The following is a 17,921-nucleotide window of genomic DNA, read 5'->3' as shown; positions in this document are numbered from 1 at the left end:
AGTGATCACATGCGGTGTACCTCAGGGCACAAGTATTGGACCAGTATTGTTCTCTTTGTATATGCAACCCCTAGGTCATATTATCCATCGTCATAATATCTCCTATCATATCTGTCCATTAGTATTGTAGAAGTTTGATCTTTTAATTTAATTATATAAGATTTCTTAATTTTCTTAAGCCTGTCTCAAGCCCTTGGTCCACCCTCATAATATCTTTGTTTTGTAATTATCATTGATTTCGCAATCTCTTGTGTTAGCAATTTATCTAACTCCAGTGCTTCTCCTTAAGTCTTGTTCTGTGGGGCTGCGGCAACAATGTTATACACGCAGCAATCTAAATCATCAAAAGCATACAGGCTAAATAAATGACGGTCAATTTCACCATCGGTGGCCATTTAAGTAAGTGTAAGAATATTGATATTCAAATTAAATCACGTTCAATACATATGTTTTGGAAAAGTCAGGAAGGGGAAGCCAAAGGCTATGGGTTTTTACATGACTGGTTTATCGATTTTCTTAAATTGAGAATGGTAAAATTGACAGCTGTAGCATTTCTACTGTTAACTATTTTAACTAGGCTTCTGTAGCTACCTTGTAAATGCCAGATTTCTAAATTAATGTAAGCTAGTGTGGAAAGGAAGTGCACGTAAGCTTACAGCCATCACCACTATGATGGATCATATGATTAACATTACTTATTACTTGTAGAGTTAAGAGTGGTCAGCCCATGGTCAAAGTATAAACAACCAGCAGAAACCTTCACATAATGTAAGCACAGTCTCCTATAATGTAAACTTGGCCTTTCGAACAGACCATGTTATGAGTGATAGAACCGACAGGGGCTGGATGAGGTGAATACCTGTCTCATGTAAGAAAGGAGAGGTGAACATTTATTTTTATATAAGAAAGGAAGAGGGCTTGGAAATAATGGTGTAAAATCTGGGTAGAAAATGAGAAACAATGGTGTATTGGAAAGAGTCAAGTAAAATGATGCAAGCATGTGGGAAGTACCAAGGTTAAGCTCCACAGCAGGAGGAGCTAACAAGATAGGATAAAAAGGAGTGTTCGGCCCCAGGGGAATTCAGTGTGTCTTGTGTGTTTTTGTGAGTGTCTTGTGGAATGCTTGTTTGTATTGATATGTGCAGATCAGCCCGGGTTCTTGCATGTTATCTTTGAATTACCTGCAATAAATCCAGTTGCATTAGACTCTGTGAAGTGTATATTTTGAAGAATTATTCAACAGTGTGAGGAGAACACCCAGCGCTTCTGGCCCAGGCTGGGGCCTGTTTTTCCCACACTAGGCCTATAGTTCCTCTATCGAAATATAAACACTTAGTAGGTTTGTTGTGTATACAATACCCCATTAAAAACACTTTCATTTAAAAATATGACAAACACTGTCATGTATTTGTCATTGATGGTAAAGGGAAAATGAGAGAATCCATGCCTGTGTATTTCTTTCAGCTACAATGTATGTATGTATATGTTTCCAAGTATGTCTGTGTATGCATGTCTCTCATACATTAAATATGCATTATTATTATTATCAGTTACTCATAACAAACACACTACAGAAGAAACGATCTCAACAAAAACACGCTTTCGATGTGCAAAAATGCCAAGTTCGTCACACAAATCACTCTCTATAACTCACCTGATTCATACTTGCTAAATCTAGGACTGTCGTTTAAAGTATTTATATCAAAATGAAGCCTAGTTACAAGATTTATATGTTGAGATTTACATCTACAATGAGAGGTACTGAATTGTTGAGTTGGACATTTTCATTGAAGTGTTTTCTTTTCTTTTGTGGGTTCATTGGTTGTTCGGCATTTTCAACTGTTCAAGATGTCTGAAACAAAATTACTGGTCTTACTGTGCTTAATGGTGTTAACTGTTTTTGGACATGATTTGTGTAGGTCATCGTCCATCTATTTTAGGCTACTTGCCAATTCTTTGGCTCCCCCTTTGTGATAGATGACGAAGGACTTTCATGTGCATTACCTCTTTATGGAACATATTTACTCCGCTTTGGTACGTGTTCGTCGATGTCCGTAACATTGGCTGGCTGTTAAAATCTATATCTGGTACCTTTCACATCGTCATAGACATGGTTTTTGAGAATATTATCAAAGACCCCTCAACATTAATGTGCGCATGTGCCTGTTGCGACGTGAAAGCGAGATAGACTGTGTGATAGCTCCGCAGCCCACACCATCCACACCATCCACACGAGGGCAATTGAAATTCATTTCAGAAATTCAGACGCAAGGCTCGTCCTCCGAACGCTAGGCGGTAGGTATATTATTATCATGTATTGCAAAGAAAATCTGGGCGCGGAAATGCAGTTCATTCGCCCGCTGGTTATTCCGAATCGTCACCACAGAACCGCTCTCTGATCTTTACAAAGCATGGTTTGAGAATAATAGCTAGCTAACTCGCTAGTTAGACAATTCTGGGACACACCAGATATCAGTTTTTCTTCTATCTGGCACCCAGTTCAAACAAAACTGGCATGCATCGCAACAGAGCAGAAGATACAAGCGGAACAAAAACACTAAAATAGGTAGCTGGCTAGTTAGCTTGCCAACAAGACACATTTGGTATGTACTGATTTTGTTTTCACTGCAAAATAATCTTGAAAAATACATTTGTTCAATTGGTCGATAGTTACCTCGATATATCGCGGGGAAAACGCTTAGGCAGTCATAAGTAAACGCTTACGAGATGTAGCAAGTTAATGTTACATGCTAGCAAACCTTGGTAGGCTACATTAGATCTACAGACTCCAGCTGGGAGCACTAACAGCTTTTGCGAATTTAAAGTTTGCATTCCTTTTTTTTAAAAAAAATCACATCCTACTAACATCTAGCTACCTTTCCATTAGCTAGCATGCTGGTTTCCTAGCTGTGTTTGGTTATTGTTAGAGTGAGAGCACGTATTATCGACCACCTTCATTCGACAGACAGGAAAACGTAAACTTATTTGCACCTATATATGAAATAGGCGAAATATCGGTAACAACCTGTGCCCAGTTATGTAGGAAAAGATGTCTTTGTTCTCCTCCAGTGGTTATTTTGTCAGTACTTTCGCGATTTTTTTCTGTGCCGGCAAATAAGTCAGAGCTGGTCCGGCGCTAGCTTTTGGTTGCTAAGGGGACGTGTGTCGACCACTCCATATAAATGAACGGAACTTGACATACATTTGCTAGCATACTGAGTAAATGTCCTGTCTTGCGTATTTGAGGTTAATATTAAAAAGGGCGGTCGCTATCAGCACGTCTAGGAATCCGTAAATATTCACTATTTTAACCGAAGTCGCAGGACGCAAAATAGCAGTTAGGAAAGCAGTTTGAAATTATGAAGCAACGTCTGCGCCATTTCATTTAATGGGTCGCGATGAATTCTGAGCGTGTTGCTTGTCTTAAAGTTGGTATAGTAAATAAGGCTGTATTAGCCGACTATAACTAAATGTTATATTAACATTGTTATATTAATACAGACCTCCCTCGGATTGTCGATAATAGATGCTCTCACTCTAGAGCAGCTAAGTACCTATGAAGTTTGTTTAAATCCGTATGTTTAGGTGGCCTTTGGCTTAAATACCTCCCGTTCAAAACAAACTACTGCACGTGGGCTTGCTAACCAAGTTGATCAATCAAATGATTAGCCACCCTTAACTGGGAACGGGCATGCGTTTGGTTTAATTGAAGCTCAATATTCTAGCCTAGTTCCTGTTGCAGCGTAGTAGTTGTGCTGACAGCTAGCTGGCATGTTCCAGAGAGCAGTGTTTTTGACTGAACTTAATTTAGCACTCATTTCTCGTTGGCTGAAGTAGAAATATAGGCCAATCACAGCACATATGTTTATGGGTGTGCTGGTGTGCTGGTTTATTAGGGGTTCCAGCCCGAAGGTCTGAAACCCTATTGCAGTGGTGTCAAACTCGTTGCCATGGAGGGCCGTGTGTATGCAGGTTTTCATTCCAACCAATTAATGCTGCCTTAATTGAGTCCAATTACTCATTCAGCCATATGCGTTTAACTGCATTGAAGCACAGAATATAAGAAAATTTTTATTTAGACAATGCGGGTCACCATAGACGTCGGGTCACCATTGTGCACAAACCTGCATCCCTAATTCAGCAAATAATTTAACTAATTATATAATCAAGATCTGAGGCTGGAATGAAAACCTGCATACACACGGCCCTCCATGGCAACGAGTTTGACACCACTGCCCTATTGTTTTTGCTTTTGTGCTGGTTTATTATTAATCTCCTTCAGAAATGTTTGCACAAATTCCCGTGAGATGGTAAATGATAGAGACATGAAATTCTGCCCATTAATTGGAAGTTGTTTGTAAGTGTTGCACAAGCAATATGACCCCAATCGGCCAGACGGGGGTGCTATAATTAAAGCACCAAATTTTGAACTTTGAAAAGTCATAACTCCTACGCCGTGAGTCCGATTTACACGAAACTTGCTACAGACATCCATCTATCCTAACTCTCAAGAACCACAAAAGTCCGTCTACTAGATTTTCCGCCATAATTTTTTGAAAAACACATTTTTGACATCTCCTAAACCGTAGGTCCGATTGCTACCAAATTTTCTGTGGATCATTACTGGACCAAGCTTATCAATAGTTATCAAAATGGTTAATGGTAAAATGGACTGCATTTATATAGCGCTTTTATCCAAAGTGCTTTACAATTGATGCCTCTCATTCACCAGAGCATTTAGGGGTTAGGTGTCTTGCTCAGGGACACTTCAGCACGCCTGGGGGGGGGATCGAACCGGCAAACCTCCGACTGCCAGACAATCGCTCTAACCTCCTGAGCTATGTTGCCACATACTTGTTGATATCTTATTGCATTTTGAAGATACTGACCAATGAACTTCAAAAGGGTGTGACTCAGCACATAAATAGACCAAAGTCAAGAATCGTTGGGCCAATCATCACAAAACTTGCAGGATATGTCCACATAAGTACCCGAAACATACCCTGAAAGTTTCATTCAAATTGACCACTAGGGGGTGCTACAAATGCAAAAAATATGCGTGGCATAACACAAATCAGACTATAAATCAAAAATTGTTTGTCCAGTCATTACAAAACTCGCAGGATATGTTTCATAACACTATTCAACCACGTGTGTAAAACTATTTTGAAATCTCCCAATAGGGGGCGCCACCAGTCTACGAGCAAAGGTTGAAAGTCATAACTCTTATGCCGTGAGTCTGATTTACACAAAACTTGCTACAGACATCCTCACTTTACAAATTTGCCTCAAGAACCATTAATTAACTGACTGAATTACTGACTCAGTTATTGACTGAGTGAGTTAGTGACATTGCCGGTCATAAAGGTGCTTCAAATCTAAAAATGACCATTCAAGAATGTAAATTATAACTGGATTTAGCTTGAGTATAGGCTATATTGGTATGTGGCACCTCAAGTGTACCAGTAAAATAAATAACAATTACAAACCGAAATATAGCCATTAATTACAAGTCTGTTGAAGGCTCCCTTTTCCCAAACCCAATACTTATCATTAAATAGTTTTCATGCAGACACAATCAAACCGTCATTTATTTATTTAGTTCTTGTATGATATGATGACTATTTTTCTTATAGTTCTTGTATGACATCATGATGATGGTCCTATGCTACTGTTAGTTTGTTGTACAATTAAACCTTTTCATTCATTCATTGAGAATGAACATATTTGTCAAGTCAGATTCCTTGTATGTATAAATAGACTTGACTATTACTCTAATTCTGACTAGTTCTTATTGCACTTCGCAGCTTTCACCTTCTAATGGTCCGTGTTGGCTTGAACCCCAGAATCGTCGCTTGCAGCTATATTTTTGCTTTTTATCGTTGCTGTTTTCATAACTGATGTATAGCTACCTGAAGAGCTAGCACCAAGGCCGTGGCGTAACAAATTTGTCATGGGCCCTGGTGCATAATATTTTTGGGGGGGCCCACCCCATCCCATCACATCCCATCACATGACACACACTCTCCTTCTTCATCACACAGGCCTAAATGGTATATTAATAACAAAATATGTTTTAAGTGAAAAGTTTGTATTTGCCAAAAGATTCATTTCACTGTAAATTGACTTGGCTGTCATGCCTGTTCTTCAGAATCCCTTAATTTGTAATCTGCTTATTCCTTACATATCTGTAAAGGCTAAAACTGAAGCTAGAGCTCCAGATACAAAATAATTATTGCAAAATAAATTATCAACGGTCATCCAAAATGGCCACCTTTTACAGAGGCACCATTTTTAAATTGTGAAATGTCGCTCTCTTGCCTGCATCCAAAGAGTGTATTGCATGAAGATATGGACCGTAATCAGGATTAAGAATAAATAGATTTTAACCATGAAGGAAATCCATAAGGATGATGACCTGGCACACATAACAGCATTATATCACTATGCTTTATTTATGAATGTGCCATGAGTGTACGATAATGCCCACGTGTGACTTTTCTTTCTGAAAGATTTTTGATCTAATTTTATATGTTTATATGTGCTACATTCATATTTTGGACAAAATTTTACTAATTTTGTGTTCTTCTGGCTATGTTCAGATTTTTATTTCATTCACATCCTTATGTACAATCACAATGTTAACTCTCCGAACTCCAATGAACCTTCACTCAACAACAGGCGCTTGAAACTCGCTCTTCAGTACGCAGTCAAGCTGAAGACCAACAAATGCAACCCAGCTTACTCTCCAGTTTTCCACCCCCAGTATTCACCCTTGTACAAGGCCAGACCCAAGTATATTCGCCCTTTTGGGCTGCGCATCAAACCCCATTTAGAACATTTGGACATTAATCCTGACATCTTGACCCAGATGTATTTTTGTTCCATTCCCCCCTGGGATCTAAGAAAACCCAACATTAACTTGGATTTGACACATAACAAAAAGTCAGTAAGCTGATGGGACCAAATTGTTGTTACAAGGTGTTGGATAGGTCACTCAAGACTTACCCATGCCTTTTTATTAAAGGGTGAAGAACCACCATCATGCGACTCCTGCAGCATTCCCTTGACTATCAAGCACATTTTACTGAACTGCCCTGCCTTTAATGCCACAAGACAACAGCTTTATTCAGAAAGTTCCATGAAAGATGTTTTTAACAAGGTGTCCCCTGAAAGAATTTTAGAGCTTTTATCACAAGTACATTTGAAACATCTTTTATAGGTTTTATTTAATTTTCTGGTTTTCTGTTGATCGATTTCTACTTTCTATATATTGAAATGGCCTTAGATGCCGACATGGCTCTAAATAAAACAAACAGGCAAAAACTCTCCAAACTGGCTGACATTTTGAAGCATCTTTAGACCCCTGTATCTGTTAGCATTCCTGCCATCTCAATACTTATCTGCCAAGTCATGGCTTGGTGGGGCATGCCCCATATGCATAATACCATGCCTTAAAAAAATGTTTTATTTATTTTAATGTACCAAGATTGCCTGAAGGAAGTATGAGGAAAGCTGGAAACAGGCCTATAAAATACAGAAATCCTGATTGAATTTTGCTGGAGTGACCCAAAAACCATAAAAGGAAATTCAATTGATCGGCCCTAACATCAGCCTGCTGTCCATTAAGATGTATTAGCACATAGCTGTGACGACAGACACAGCCCAGTATTAGTCAGATAACATGTACTCACCACTGGGCGCACTGCTTAAGATTCAAACATTTTCTCAAAGAGACTATTCATACTGTAGGGTTAGGTGCTCTGTACAGTATATTGACAGTAGACTAAAAGATTTAGAACTTTTATAAAGCATGTGATATTTCCAACATACCTGTTTCTCCTATTTGGGATAACATATCTTGTATCACGCTTTCAGCAGAACTTGTCTGCAAACTGTGTTCATACCTAGCTGTGTATACGCTATGATCTCTTAAGGATATAAATCAAATTTTCAACTAATAACTCCGGATAATCTGTGCTGATTCACCTTGATGGAGAGCTGGCTGATGTTAGTATACAGGCCGACAGATTTGATTTTCTGCCTTTTGTCTGTCAGTGTGCCACCTGCTTCCTGTGAACTGTTGAAAAACCAATGTGAACAGAATCAGAATCAGAATCAGAATCAGAATCGGGTTTATTGCCAAGTAGGTTTACACATACAAGGAATTTGTTTTGGTCAGGTGGTGCGTAACAGTGAACATAAAATAAGATAAGATAAATAGAGTAAGAAATAGTGCAGTAAAAAACATAACAGACATAACATAACATAACATAAACATAGTGCAACAATAACAATAGTGCAAGGGGATAAAGTGGATTTTAAGTACAGGTGCTGTCTGTTGATGTCCGTGGGGGTCAGGATAACAGTGCAGTGACAGTGGCATCAGTGGGGGTCCCGGGCCTTGTTGATAAGGCCAGCTGCAGTCGGGAAAAAACTGTTCTTATGACGTGAGGTTTTGGTCCTGATGGACCGCAGCCTCCTGCCGGAGGGGAGTGTTTGGAAGAGTTTGTGTCCAGGGTGGGAGGGGTCGGCCACAATCTTTCCTGCCCGCCTCAGGGCCCTGGAGGTGTGCAGGTCCTGGAGGGATGGCAGATTGCAGCCAATCACCCTCTCAGCGGCGCGAATGATACGCTGCAGTCTGCCCTTGTCCTTGGCAGTGGCAGCAGCGTACCAGATGGTGATGGAGGAGGTGAGGATGGACTCAATGATGGCAGTGTAGAAGTGCACCATCATTGTCATTGGCAGGTTGAACTTCTTCAGCTGCCGCAGGAAGTACATCCTCTGCTGAGCCTTCTTGGTGAGGGAGGTGATGTTCAGCTCCCACTTGAGGTCCTGGGTGATGATGGTGCCCAGGAAGCAGAAGGACTCCACAGTGTCGACTGGGGAGTCATGCAGGGTGATGGGGGCGGGTGGGGCTGCGTTCCTTCTGAAGTCCACTACCATCTCTACTGTCTTTAGGGCGTTGAGCTCCAGGTTGTTATGGCTGCACCAGGACACCAGATGTTCAATCTCTCTCCTGTAGGCAGACTCATCCCCACCAGAGATGAGTCCAATGAGAGTGGTGTCGTCTGCAAACTTCAGGAGCTTGACTGACTGATGACTGGAGGTGCAGCTATTGGTATACAGGGAGAAGAGTAGAGGAGAAAGGACGCAGCCTTGAGGGGAGCCGGTGCTGATGGTCCGGGAGTCGGAGACGTGTTTCCCCAGCTTCACGTGCTGCTTCCTGTCAGACAGGAAGTCGGTGATCCACCTGCAGGTGCAGTCAGGCACGTGCAGCTGGGAAAGCTTGTCCTGTAGTAGAGCCGGGATGATGGTATTGAAGGCGGAGCTGAAGTCTACAAACAGGATCCTGACATAGGTTCCTGCAGTGTCCAGGTGCTGGAGGATGAAGTGGAGGGCCATGTTTACAGCATCGTCCACAGACCTGTTGGCTCTGTATGCGAACTGCAGGGGGTCCAGGAGTGGGTCCGTGATGGTTTTGAGGTGGGACAGTACAAGGCGCTCAAAAGACTTCATTACCACAGAGGTCAGGGCGACGGGTCTGTAGTCATTGAGTCCTGCGGTCCTTGTTTTTTTGGGGACGGGGATAATGGTAGAGGTCTTGAAGCAGGCTGGTACGTGGCATGTCTCCAGTGAGGTGTTAAAAATGTCTGTGAACACCGGAGACAGCTGATCGGCACAGTGCTTCAGGGTGGAGGGAGAGACAGAGTCTGGTCCAGCTGCTTTGCGGGGGTTCTGTCTCTTGAATAGTCTGTTAACGTCCCTCTCCAGGAGGGAGAGAGTCGTCATTGTGATAGGGGAGGGGGAGGGGGCCTCTGAGGTGGGTGATTGTAGAGAGGCCCGGGCTCCTGCTGAGATGGGGGAGGAGGAGCTGGTGGTCTGGAGCTGGTGAATGGGTTCACGGGGGATGGTGTCAGGACTGTCCCATTGTCTTTCAAATCGGCAGTAAAACTCATTCAGGTCGTTGGCCAGGCGCAAGTCATTAGTGGAGTGGGGGGCTTTCGGTTTGTAGTTGGTGATCTGTCTGAGGCCCTTCCAGACAGAGGCCGAGTTGTTTTCTGAGAACTGCTGTTGGAGTTTCTCAGAGTACAGTCGTTTAGCATCTCTCACCGCCTTGCTAAACCTGTATTTAGACTCTTTAAACTGGTCCTTGTCCCCACTCCTAAATGCTTCCTCCTTTGCCAGCCTTAGCTGTCTGAGTTTAGCTGTAAACCAGGGTTTGTCGTTGTTGTAGATAACCCTGGTGCGTGATGGTACACAGCTGTCCTCACAGAAGCTGATGTATGATGTCACAGCCTCTGTGTACTCATCCAGACTGATGGTAGCAGTCCTGAAAACATCCCAGTCAGTGCAGTCCAAGCACGTGCGAAGATCCTCCATAGCTTCACTGGTCCACTTCTTAGATGTCCTCACAACAGGTTTGCAGAGTTTTAATTTCTGCCTGTATGCAGGAATCAGGTGGACTATGATGTGGTCAGAGTGTCCCAGTGCAGCGCGGGGGACGGCGTGATAGGCACGGTTGATTGTACTGTAGCAGTGATCTAAAGTGTTCTCCTCTCTGGTCGGGCATTTAATCAACTGGTGGTATTTAGGCAGTTCGTGGCTGAGATTCCCTTTGTTAAAGTCGCCGAGGACGATAACGAAAGAGTCCGGGTTTGTCCGCTCCACACACAGTATCTGGTCGGCGAGCGTACGCTGTGCCTCCTGCACGAGGGCTTGCGGTGGAATGTAAACACCGACCAGAATGAATGAAGCGAACTCGCGGGGGGAGTAGAAGGGTTTGCAGTTGATGAAAAAAGTTTCCAGAACAGGAGAACAGTGCTGCATAATCACTGTAACATCTTTACACCAGCCACTGTTTGTATAAAAACAAATACCTCCACCTTTCATTTTGCCGGAGCGCTCTGTGTCGCGATCCGCTCTGAATAGCTGAAAGCCTGCCAGCTGCAGCGCAGAGTCCGGTATCGATCCACACAGCCAAGTTTCCGTGAAGCACAAAACGGAAGATGTTGAAAAGTCTCTGTTTTTCTCCACCAGTAGCTGGAGTTCGTCCAGTTTATTGCACAGCGATCGCACGTTAGATAGAAATATTCCCGGTAACGGAGTGCGTAGACCGCGTCTGCGGAGACGAACGAGCGCACCGGCACGTTTCCCTCTCCTCCGGCGTTTCACTGCGTGAACAAGGGTGAGCGTACCTTTGACAAAAGTGACCAGTAATTCCGCAGATGTGATGAGAATGTTCGGAAATAAATCCACAGGAGTTGTTACCCTGATATTCATGAGCTCTTCCCTGGTGAAAGAGTTCCGGATGCTATCGCAAAACACTGAATTTACAAACAAAACAAGGCAAAACAATGCGCACCAACACACCGAGGCAGCCATCCGCGGCGCCATCTTGATCCATGAACATTATCTGTCTTTACGTTTTGTGGTTTTTACAGTTCTGTAATAAGATTGGGTTTTAGTAGTTTAACTCAGCAGTAGCACTCGACAAAGGCAATGGCTGGTGTTAGGGGGTGCCCTATTGCAGCTGCACATTCTGCACCACCAGTTGTTTTGCCCCTGCACAAGGGTTTTGAATTGGTTGTTGTGTATTAGTATGTTGCCATTTGATAATATTTAGAAACTTATCAAAAATAAATAAATACCTGAAGCCATTTAAAATAAATACCATAACCTCAACTAGTACAAAAGTTACAAGTGTGTGAGAATGGGTGTGAGAAGGGAACCGAGATGCAGTCTGAAGAAGGACAGTAATTGTCCTGACCATCACGGGAAGTTTTTTTGGTCGGCAGTGCAGATGAGCAGTGTGACTGTGAGGAGGGACAGCCACCCCAAGGTTGTGGAGTGGAGAGATCTGGATGAGGTGTAGAGATTGAAGATGAAATGAGATGACACTTGTAGGTGTTTGTGTAGGAGACTTGAATAGATGTTTTTTAATTTTCCTCAGAAGTTAAGTTTCTCTGGTTTTGTGATGGGCTTAGACAATGTTGGCAACTCTAGCTAAGATCAACCTTAACATCTTTGTTTTCTTTCCCTGTCTATACAGTGTTTACTGGACACCCTCCTTCCTTGGCCATTCAGCTTATCTGATCACACTTGCTTCAGGATAACAGAAGAAACATTTTGACATCAAAGATCCCAGTCTCTGTTTTAGATCTGTAACCATGTTGGGACTTCAGAACACCAGAACTGGCGACCTGCCGACCAGGACCTATCGCTGTGTGGCTTGTGCGGCCACATTCTCAGGGCTGTCCTCTTTACTGGTCCACCAGGCCTCACATGCCAATGATGGAAACCCACTGGACAAGCTTCAGCCACCCTTAAGCCCGCCAGGGATCTCCTGCACCCACTGCAGCATCGTGTTTGCCAATAAGGAGCTCATGAATCAGCATCGTTGTGGAGCCCTCCCTACCTCTTCATCCAGTTTCATATGTGAGTGTGGAGAACAGTTCCAACGCCATGGCGCTCTGTTGGACCATAAACGTTTACAACACCATAGCTCTGATCTCCAGGTTCAGGACTGTTCTGTAGATGAGGAAAACAAATGCGAAACAAAGGGGACTGTCTCTAGCCCACTTGACCAAACAAACCCATCCTCTAGTCAGGGTTTCAGCCCCGTTTGTGGTTCAGATTCAGGCACTACTGAACTCCAGCTCATCCCGCTTCTGACTGGCACGGCGACTGCCCCTGAGAATGAAAGAAGGGAGGATTTTTCAGTGCCAACCACACGTCTGTCTCATTTTACCAAATCCCCCCTGGTCCCAGGGCAGCTCATGACTGCCCCTGTCTCCCAGCCTGTGTTATTCAGTGCATTGCCAGCCTTCACATCACCACAGGATCAACCCTTGCTCTTTGGAGGCAAGGCAATGGGACCCTTTCTGTCATCAAATGTTTCCACCTCCAGCAGCATTCTCCCGCTACACCAACCGCAAGACCTCCAGCAACCCAAGAAAACTTTGAAAAAGATGTTGTTTTCAGAACTGGTGAAGCGCTTACCACCAGCTCGGATGTCTTGGAATCATACCAAGGGGAATACTTTCTCCAAAAATGCAGTGAGCACTGTGGCAGGTGTGGAAGCATCGCCTGCATCACCTTCGGGAACTTCAGTACGTCAGCTCCGAAAACTGCTGGCCAAATCTGCTGCAAAGAAAAAAGCTTTATCTCAAGCGTCTGCCATTTTGAATCTTATCACTTCAAGTAAACCCCACACCAAAATGGCTAATGACATTGTCAATTTGAATAGGACTTTCCTCCCTGTGGTTGCGCTTGTGACACGCCAGAAGCTGTTGGGCAGTGGCAAGGATGGGATGGAGGGGCGACACCAATGTGGCCGCTGCCGGAAGATTTTTCAGGACATGGACAGCCTGATTCTACATCATGCTGTGCACAGGAAGGAAAGGGTTAATGGCTGCCGTCGCTGTGGTCATCTACTTATTGGTAAATTAGCCATTCCAGAAAACCACTTGTGTCCCCAGACCTCCAGCTTATCTCCCCAAGATATTTTCTCAGTGGGAATTCTGCTCTCCTCTCGCTCGGGCACTCATGCGCACTCCAGCCAACCGGGCAGTGTGGTGGCTAATACCTTGCAGATGACCACCCCCCTCCCCAGTACAAAGAAGAATTATCACTGTTTCCTCTGCAATCAGAGCTATACTCGCTTATACGGTCTAAAAAAGCACAAGTGTCTTGGGATGACTACCATCCTCAAGGCTGCTGCATCCCACAAGAAAGATGGGGTCCAGTCCCCAGCAATGGGGATGAGAGTGGATGGCGAGCTGAAAACAGCTGAGAAGCAGAATGAAGTGGCGGGAGATGATTTGTCACTGACGCACAAAAGCGTTGGGGTGGGACCTGCAGGTCCGCTTGGTATCAAATTGGAGGCTTTCGAAGTGGGGTCTGTGACAGGAGTGATGTCCCCTCAATGCCTGGAGGCTGAACGTCCTCATTTGGGAGTCAACCCAGGCTCACCCAAGATGTTCATGCCCTTTCCTCACAATTCAGCCGAACATACACTGTCAAAACCTCCGCCATCACAGACGGAGGGAAGCTGTGATTTTCCTGCGCAAGGTTTTCCACCTGTACGCCAAGGTAATTTGGAAGAGGACAAGAGAGAAGGCGAAATGGCTAGTGGCGGTGCAGAGAGAGGGAAGGGAAAGGGACAGTGGACAGTGCCGATAGATGATTCAGAAATTGATCAACTCATAGAGGCAGAGGGCGCTGATGATGATGACGATAATGAGGAGGAAGTGGTGGAATCCATTATTGAGAAATCCATTGATTCTACACAAAATCAGAACAGCTCTCAGAATCAGGCTTTTCAAGGAGTCGGTAAATGTTTCACCTGCTGTCACTGTGGAAAAAGCTATACTCGGCGCTTCACCATGCACCAGCACCAAAAGAAATGCCCCTTAGGAGTAAGGCCGGCGATGCAGCAAAATGTGAGGAAGACACTGAAAGCCAGTAAAGCCTGGCCGGGCAAGCAGAGCTTTGATTGTCTCCAGTGTGGGAAGAGCTTCAGCTACAGGGACACACTGGTTCTGCATCAGAGAAACTGCCAGCTAAGGAACGGCAGAGGTGATGGGCACGGAGACCCCTCTGGCCCAAAAAAGAGGAGCAGTATGCCACTGCAACAGGACCATTTAGCCAGCCAGGGGAAGCTGTTTGTGTTGCCACCAGCTCCAAAACCAAAAGGCAGCAAAAAACCAACCACTGGTGGAGATTGGGGCATTATGTCATTGCCGTCTGTCCTGCCAAGAAAGGTAACTTGTGAGTGTGGTGAAGGGTTCACCTGCCCACGCCTTCTGTTTGAGCACCTGCAGTTGCACGCCCAGGAGTCCTACATCTGTCCAGACTGTGGTGAGAACATGACGTCCTGGCCAGTCTTCGAGGCCCACCTTCGCAAACATCAGCGTGCTGCGTGCCAAAAGTGCAACCAGACTTTCAGTCATCGCAAGTCACTGCAAAGGCACCTGAAGAAGAACAGGTGCAGGAGCAACGCCGCGGCGGAGAAGAAGCACTGCTGTCCGCGCTGCAAGCTGGAGCTGCCCAACGCACTCGGCCTCAAGCTTCACATGCAGAGCCCGGCCTGTAAACCTCCCCACAAGGTCCTTCGATGCCCCGTGTGCATGCGTGCATTTGGTGGGGTAGAGGGGCTCCAGAAGCACCTGATGGTCCACACTCACCCAAATGCCTTTCACTGTCAGCTGTGCCAGCGCAGCTATCCCAGCCTCACGTCACTGAAAGACCACCGAAGGAAGGTTCACCGCACGGTGAAGGAGAAGAGTTCAGGTCAGGAGAGCGTGGGAGGGGTGCCAGTATTATGAGCACTTTTTTTGCTAAAAGACATTTAATGATGAGATTTGTTCCCCCATCCCCCCCCCCCCCACACACACACACACACACACACACACACACAAAGGGGAATATCCCTGTCTTCCATAAAACCTGGAAAGTTAAAAAAAAAAACTAAAAGGGAATATCCTAGGCAGAAAGTGTTTTGGACTACTTTACCAAACACACTAACAAAAAATGAGAATGTCTGGTTCATTCCAGCAATTCAGACATTTCTATGTTCAAATCGATCAGTGGACAATGAATGCGTTTTTTTTTTCACTTGGCAGTCTAGTTTTGATTTGTGATTTCCCCCCAGCCCCAACCCCCCCCCCCCCCCCCCCCACACCATTTTTCCATGGTCATTGTTTCGAACTGAACAGTGTGATGTGTATTCCTGTATTACAGTTATTAAAAAGACTTCAATAATTTACTTGAACTAATGTAGGCTGACGTTAAACTGAATTCCATTTTAGATCTGTATTTCATGTTCTTGTTAGTAAAGTGAAACATACAAAGCACTAGTAAGAACATGTTTATTATTAAAAATGTGATGTTTTAAGTTGCACGATGATGGCCAGGATGGCCAAAGCATCATATTTATTATGATAAAATAAACATATTTTATGTGCAAATGTCACACCTTTCAGCTTATCTGCAAGCATCATTTTTAAGCTCGCGCCTTGAGCACAAACTTTCCCACATTTCTTATCATATATAAAGTATATGGTTTGAGTTCATAACTATATTGATGGGCCTGATAAATAAATGCAAGATGTGCATTTATATTCACATTAATGTTTGAAATGTGTTTTTTTAAGTCAAAAAGTGGTGGTTTTATCTGTCCATTAGAAAGGGGTAGTTTCACCCAAACCTCAGTTTGATAAAGCTTTGTAAAATTAGTTGAATCAGACATTGTCTTGATCTCAATAAACTGTTGAAACTGAGTGAAATTTGCTGCAGATGCACAATTTAATAACAGAATATCGTATACGTTGTTTCCATGAGAAGGGAATGTGAACTACAAATGAAGACTAGTGATAACCCCTGTCTGCAATTTAACCATAATTTCAGAAGTGTGTGCTTTCTACAACAGTTCAATATGTGTAGTATATAGCCTAGTCAGTTAAATAATGGTGTTGAAGTAGGCTATTTAGAAACTTAGATAACATACCTGAGGGGATGCAAGAGCAAACGCATTGCATGGAAGATGAAGCAGAAGTACTCATTTTTGAATAATGAACATGGCTGTTCTACAATTTAAAGGTTTAATATCATGTCCTTTGTCAATGAACTAGGACATTTTTAGAAAATGTCATCTATAGTATATATGTTCTGCATTTTTTTTTACACTTGTAAACATGTAAGTAAAGTGTGTTAAACATGACTGTATTCATCATGCAACATTCGTAAATAAATACACAGGATAACTATAAGGGACTTGTGGAATTACTACACCGATTTTTTGATTTGTTGTATGCCTTAAATGGGTGCATGTAAAAAGGCCTTTTAAAAACGTACTTTCCTATAGTGCAGTACTTTTTCAGATCTTTTCTGAAATGTGTATGTCTACAGATGTAACACTAGACAATGTTCAAACATAGATATTGTCATCTGAAAGTTTATTTTTTAAGGAGTTATTCCATTCAAAACCAGACATTCATCATTTTTAAGCTGTAGGCACATTATATACCCTTGCTGTGTACAGAAATTCCCATTTTCCTCACTTAGGTGCACACGATGGCTTAAAAAAAACAAAAAAAACATACAGGTACATTTTATGAACAGATTATGCCATGTTCTTGGGAACATGAAAAGTCATGCATGAACAGTAAAGTGGTCTGGTTAATTCCTTTCATTTTCCCATCTGTTCACTCCCTTGTACCATCACTAATGTATTTAAACACATTACGCATGCATCGCCTGCTCAACGCAGTGCATCTAGCAGCACACGTGACATTTCATCTTTCTCATACACATTATGCATTCCAGCTTTCATACACATTATGTATTCCACATTGTAAATAGTCATGTATTTCATTTCACATGAAACTCTTGTATTCTGGGTTCACACACTGGCTGAGACAGGGATGCCAGACAGGGTCAGGACGGAACGTTCCTGAGAATGTATTCAGTCTCCTGGTCTCTCATATCAGTCTTATATAGCTTTGTTTAGCAATTGCAAGAGTGAGTGATGCTGTAACGACTGTGCCAGGACTCTACAGTCAGCTTGCCCTGAAGGTTGGGACCTGGTTGCGGTTTGTCCCCTTGTTAGGATGGGGAGGGGGGGGGTGGAGGGTGGTGGGTGGTGTAGGTTTTGTCCAGGAATGCAAATGGTGGATAATAATAATTTCTGGTTTCTGCCATGGTTACGGGTGGTTCCCATGTGGGCCTATATACGTTGGATGTATTGGAATGGATACTGCAGAGTTCTCATTGACTGCCTTCAGGTTGTTCTCCCTGTGTGCATATTGGTCAATAAACATTGTTGTTTGTACAAACTTCCGGTGTCATCATTGGTGTCTCCTGGGATTTGATTTGGGGTCACTTCACTAAGCTCTAGTTTTAATTTGGTTAGTTTGTGT

At 43.4% G+C, this 17,921-nt stretch overlaps 1 protein-coding gene across 2 annotated transcripts; it reads left to right on the top strand.

The window, feature by feature from the left end:
• Positions 1-2,175: 2,175 nt before the first annotated feature.
• Positions 2,176-17,121, top strand: im:7147486. 2 transcript variants are annotated; one of them, XM_035383558.1, is made up of 2 exons: positions 2,176-2,295; positions 12,053-17,121. In XM_035383558.1, the coding sequence occupies exon 2, from the start codon at positions 12,171-12,173 to the stop codon at positions 15,327-15,329; it is 3,159 nt and encodes a 1,052-aa protein (XP_035239449.1). In that variant the 5' UTR covers positions 2,176-2,295; positions 12,053-12,170; the 3' UTR covers positions 15,330-17,121. The 2 variants fall into 2 exon arrangements, with proteins under 2 accessions (XP_035239449.1, XP_035239373.1); XM_035383482.1 differs by lacking the exon at positions 2,176-2,295 and adding an exon at positions 2,331-2,603.
• The last annotated feature ends 800 nt before the right edge of the window (positions 17,122-17,921 follow it).

Source organism: Anguilla anguilla, chromosome 1 (assembly GCF_013347855.1).
Source record: "Anguilla anguilla isolate fAngAng1 chromosome 1, fAngAng1.pri, whole genome shotgun sequence".
NCBI classification, from domain to species: Eukaryota; Metazoa; Chordata; class Actinopteri; order Anguilliformes; family Anguillidae; genus Anguilla; species Anguilla anguilla.
Note: the sequence above shows the minus strand (reverse complement) of the source record. Positions and strands in the feature narration are given on the sequence as shown.